Source organism: Tilletiopsis washingtonensis (assembly GCF_003144115.1).
Source record: "Tilletiopsis washingtonensis strain MCA 4186 unplaced genomic scaffold FA09scaffold_11, whole genome shotgun sequence".
In the NCBI taxonomy this organism is placed as follows: Eukaryota; Fungi; Basidiomycota; class Exobasidiomycetes; order Entylomatales; genus Tilletiopsis; species Tilletiopsis washingtonensis.
In genome coordinates this window covers 85,236-89,686 of record NW_020312008.1, presented here as the reverse complement: position 1 = coordinate 89,686, position 4,451 = coordinate 85,236, and the positions used below count along the sequence as shown (strand labels likewise).

At 70.6% G+C, this 4,451-nt stretch overlaps 3 protein-coding genes across 3 annotated transcripts in view; 1 reads left to right on the top strand and 2 right to left on the bottom strand.

Moving 5' to 3' along the window:
* FA09DRAFT_329976 (hypothetical protein) overlaps nt 1-1,146 on the bottom strand; it is a 2,536-nt gene extending 1,390 nt beyond the window's left edge. The window contains exon 1 of the mRNA XM_025742415.1: nt 23-1,146. Within this exon, the coding sequence (XP_025598093.1) occupies nt 23-1,009 (987 nt within the window). The 5' untranslated portion in view covers nt 1,010-1,146. The remainder of the gene's footprint in view (nt 1-22) is intronic.
* A 365-nt stretch (nt 1,147-1,511) lies between these two features.
* On the bottom strand, nt 1,512-2,440 carry FA09DRAFT_360640 (hypothetical protein). The gene is made up of 2 exons (XM_025745252.1): nt 2,200-2,440; nt 1,512-2,073 (listed from the first exon to the last, which is right to left on the bottom strand). Exons 1-2 carry the CDS (start codon nt 2,270-2,272, stop codon nt 1,535-1,537), a joined length of 612 nt encoding a protein of 203 aa, XP_025598092.1. The 5' UTR covers nt 2,273-2,440; the 3' UTR covers nt 1,512-1,534.
* Nucleotides 2,441-2,569: 129 nt separating this feature from the next.
* The window catches only part of FA09DRAFT_360639 (P-loop containing nucleoside triphosphate hydrolase protein), a 2,796-nt gene continuing 914 nt past the window's right edge, over nt 2,570-4,451 (top strand). The window contains exons 1-4 of the mRNA XM_025745251.1: nt 2,570-3,307; nt 3,446-3,521; nt 3,706-3,929; nt 4,027-4,392. Of these exons, the coding sequence (XP_025598091.1) occupies nt 2,716-3,307; nt 3,446-3,521; nt 3,706-3,929; nt 4,027-4,392 (1,258 nt within the window). The 5' untranslated portion in view covers nt 2,570-2,715. The remainder of the gene's footprint in view (nt 3,308-3,445; nt 3,522-3,705; nt 3,930-4,026; nt 4,393-4,451) is intronic.

Here is a 4,451-nt window from a genome sequence, read left to right as displayed (position 1 = left end):
GGACCGCCAGCAAAACACTCACCTCGCCCGCATCCGGCTGTTCTTCCCACGTGCGTCGCCTGAGTGCCTCCTGCAGCGCCTTGTAGAAGCCGCGGTCGCGCCCTTGGCGAAAGGCGATGCGCAGTGTCGTCTCTTCTTGGCCCTGCTGCTGCTCCTGCTCCTGCTCCGCCTCCACGCCCTCGGCCGCGGCGGCGCCGCCTGCGCCGTGCCTGCCGCTGCCGCTGCCGCCGCCGCCGCCGCCGCCGCCGCTGCTGCTGTGGCCATCGACGAGCGGCGCGCCGCACATCTCGCATGCGCGCAACGACGGGTGGTTCGCAAACGTACACACGCCGCAGAGGCCGCCTGCATCCGCCGTCGGCGTCGCCGTGGCAGCAGCAGCGGCAGCAGCTGCTGGCGGCACAGAGGCAGAGACAGAGGCAGAGACAGAGACAGAGGCAAAGGCAGAGCGCGGCGCACTGGTCTGCTGGCGTGCGTGCCCGGCAGAGGCGCCAGAGGGACGTGCGACGCCGCACAGCGCGCATGTGGAGCCGGCGCTGTTGGCAAAGGCACAGATGGCGCAGAGCCATTGCTGCGTGTCTGTGTCTCGTGCTGCTGGAGGGAGCGCCGCCGACGCGGCTGCGGCTGCGGCTGCGGCTGCGGAGCCGGTGGGCTGCGTGCGAGGCGCCGCAGCACTGCTGCCATCGGCTGGCGTCGGCGGTGGCGGCGGAGCGAGGCGCAGCGTCACCTTTGCGCTGCTGCTCAGGAAGCCCGCATAGTGTTCGCTCGCGCGGATGTGCGCCAGCGGCACCTCGAGGCCGCCGCTGGGCGGCAGTGGGGGCGTGGGCACGAAGAGTAAGGCGGTGCGCGTCAGCAGTAGAGTCCCGGATGCGTGTGGCGGAGACTTGACGTTGTGGAGATAGAGCCCGACGCCGGGGATGCGCTGCGAGGCGGGCGTGGAGAGGAGGGAGGGCGGCGCGTGCAAGGGGTGCAGCGACGACGACGCCGAAGCCGACGCCGAGTGCGCGGGCATGGCTCGGCGCAGCCCAAGCCAGCCCACGAGCGAGCTGTCGCGCGCGAGAGGGAGAGAAAGTGGCCGGCGCCCACACGATGAGGAAGGGCGTGCGGCTGGCTGGCTGGGCTGGGCGCGTGGAGGAGATGGAGGAGCGGCAAGAGAAGAGGAAGCGAGCCAGGCCAGGCCAGGCCGGATGCTGCCTTTGCGGCCTGGCTCGTGCGGGCCTCCACAAAGGCGGCATTTTGAACGCAGCGACGGGTTCAATACAACACGCCGGCCAATTTCTGTATTCGCCCCTCGCCGCTCTCTCTCTCTCTCGCCCCCCCCCCCCATCTCCTGCGCCCCTGCAGCGGTGCAAGCTGGAGCTCAGTGTTCCTCCCTCTCACAGACGTGTCATTCTTGAAGAGAAAGAGGGAGAGTCAAGTAACATCGGATGCGCCATGAGTATTTCTGCCGTGCCCCTCTTCGTGACACTTTGCATCCAACATCCGCCCCCCCCCCCCCCCCCCCCCCCCCCTCCCGCCCCGCCGCTACCCGCCTACTTCAGTTGCGTTCGCCGCTCACCCAGCGCCGTGCGTGCGCGTCGACGAAGTGTTCCCAGCGCCATTCCTGCTCGAGCAATCCCTCGCCGTCGCGCCAGAGGTACGTCTGCACCGTCTCCCTCCTCACCATGCTCTCCTCTCCCCGCTGCTCGCCTTGCTGCTGCAGCAGGCGCGCGATGCGCTCCGGCGACAGGTGCGCAAAGAGATGCGGCAAGTCGCGCGCCACGCGCAGCGAGTTGGGCACGGGCGCGCCTAGCACGAGCGCCTGCACGGGCGCACGCACATACTCGTCGCCCTCGAACGCATCCAGCGCCGCCACGTCGTGCGCCGTGAGGCCACGCACGACGACGCCGCGCACGCAGCTGGCTGCCGCGCTGCTTGCGGCGCTTGCGGCGGTGGCGGTGCGGCAAGGGGCAAGGCCCGGATACTCGGCGTGCGAGACGCGATGCGCCACGTACGAGGGCAGCAGGGCCACTTGCACGCCGAGATGCGCTCCGCCGTCGGCGCAGGCGAGGATGCGCGCGAGGACCTGTGGGTGCACTGCCGTCGTAGGGAGGGGGGGGCAAACACACGCTCAATTCTGGGCCGACGTGTGTGTGCAGGTACACACGGGAGGGCGCCAAGAGGCGGGCCCCCATCTCCCCTCTCACAACTTGCGCAACTCACTGAGCGTGCCGTAGAAGAAGCAGGCGTACGTGCCGTCTTGCGCCGCAGCGCACGCGGGGTCTACGGCGGCCATAATGCGCGCAGAGGCGGTGGGGTAGACGTGGCGAAGGAAGCGTGGGCTAGTAGAGGCCGGGCTAGCAGTTGTTCAAGGCTCAGAGAGAGAGAGAGAGAAGCCGGCTCGCATGCCCTTGTGCGCGGGGCGACGGAGGCGCACGCGACGGCGGCGGAGCATGTGGGCGGGAAGCAACAGCAAGCGGAGCGGGCGGCGCGAGAGGCCATCTCGAGGTGGAGGCGCCGCGCGGCGGCGAGCGTGGGAGCGAGCGCTCTTCTGTGCTTCCTGCTCGCGGCGGCCGCTTCTTCTTGCCTCCCTCACCCCATCACGCACAAAGCAGCCAGCAAGCCACTCAGCACCGAGAGCCAAGACACAACAGGCCGTTCGCTCACACTCGCTGCAGAGTAGTCCCGGTCTCAGCGCCCGCTCTCCCGGCTGGGCTCACCCGCTTTCGCGCGTAACGAATGGGCAAGCGCAGTCGGCGTCCCGTCGCCGCCGGCACGCCCTCACGGCGTCGTCGACCCGGCGACAGCGCGCCCGCCTCGCCCGCGCCGCTCCTCGTCGCCGGCGGGCGTGGCGGCGGCGCCCCTTCCGCCGCCGCCGCCGCCGACGCCGCACGCACGCGGCTCGCCTCGCTGCCCGCAGAACGGCGCCGCACCGTGCAGGCCGAAGAGTCGGCGTTTGCCAAGCTCGGCGCCGACCGCCTGGCGCAGCTGGCGCTGCTCGCCACCTATGCGCCCCTCGCGCGGCCCGTGGCGCCTGCGCTGGCGTGCTTTGCCTCGGCGCGCCTCGAGCCGCCGCCGCCGCTGGACGGGGAGGAGGAGAGCGACGAGGACAACTTGCAGCTGCGGGTGCCCAGGCGGCCGCGCTGGCACGCCGAGCTGGACAAGCGCGCCGTCGAGGCCAACGAGGCATCGGTGTTCCGCCAGTGGCTCGCGCACTCCGACGCCGTCGTAAGCGCCGCCTTTGCGCGCATCCTGCCGCCGCCGCCGCCGAGCCGCAGCGCGCTGGGCGCGGCCGAGGTGCTGCGGCAGACGCCCAAGGCGGGCACGGCTGGTGAGCTTGTTGTTGTGGGCGGCGGCGTGCGCGCGCAAGGGGCGGCATGTGCCAGCCACTGCCGATGCGCTACGCTGCGTTTTGCTGACATTCGCCCCCCCCCCCCCCGCTCCCCCGGCGTGCAAACCAATCAAAAAGTCATTGGCAGCTTGTATGAACGCAACGTCGAGGTGTTCCGCCAGCTGTGGCGCGTGTGCGAGCGCTCCGACATTCTGTGAGTTGGTTGTGTGTGATGTGCGATGCGATGCGTGTGTGTGTGTGTGTGTGTGTGTGTTGCAGCAAGTCAGTCGCCCAAGCGGCGGGGGGGTTACTGGGGTTTTTACATCGCTCTCCTCCCCCCCTCCCCCCCAAATCGGAAACTCACGGTTTCTCCCGCCTCCCCCCTCTCTCCCTCCCAGCTGCGTGCTGCTCGACGCGCGCTGTCCGCCTCTGCATCTGCCGCCCTCGCTCGTCGCCTACCTGCAGCGCTTCGGGCGGCGGCGCACGCTCCTCGTGCTCACCAAGGCCGACCTGGTGCCGCCCGCCATCGTCGCCGCGTGGGCCGCGTGGCTGCGGCGCACGTACGAATGGCGCGTCGTCGCCACGGAGAGCTATGCGAAGCTGGAACGCCTCGAGGGCCAAGGTGAGTTGTGTGTTCTCCCTTTTCCCTCTCTCTCTCTCTCTCTCTCTCTGCCGCACGCCCTACTGAGGGCTGCCCCAATGTGTATTGGCAACAACAGGCCAGCGCATCAGGCACATCCCCTATCTCTCGCCCGCCTCGCGCGCCGCCCTCTTTGCGGCGCTGCGCGCCGTGCATGCCGACCTCGTCGCGCCGCCCGCCAGCGTGGCGGGCGATGCGCGCCGCCTGGCAGAGTGGCAACCGCCGTGTCTGGCCGACGTCGACTGGCGCGCCCTCGAGGCGAGCGCGGCGCGCATGGCCGACGGCGGCGGCGGCGCGCCGGAGCCAGACGAGGCGGCGCCGCCGCCGCCACCGCCGCACGGCGCGCAGAAGGCACAGCAAAATGCAGCGGCGACGGGCCAGGCGCCGACGCTGGAGCGCCAGCGCCCCACGAGGGCGAAGCAATGGCTCACGGTGGGCCTCATTGGTGAGTTCCTGGCCACCCACAGCGAACACACGCCTGACGCGGGCGTGCAGCCACAGCTG

Bases quoted from the DNA above. Each gene is read 5' to 3' on its own strand.
- FA09DRAFT_360640 (XM_025745252.1), bottom strand. From the start codon at position 2,272: ATGGCCGCCGTAGACCCCGCGTGCGCTGCGGCGCAAGACGGCACGTAC. The intron at 2,074-2,199 runs GTGAGTTGCGCA...CTACGACGGCAG, and splicing joins CTTCTTCTACGGCACGCTCA to TGCACCCACAGGTCCTCGCG.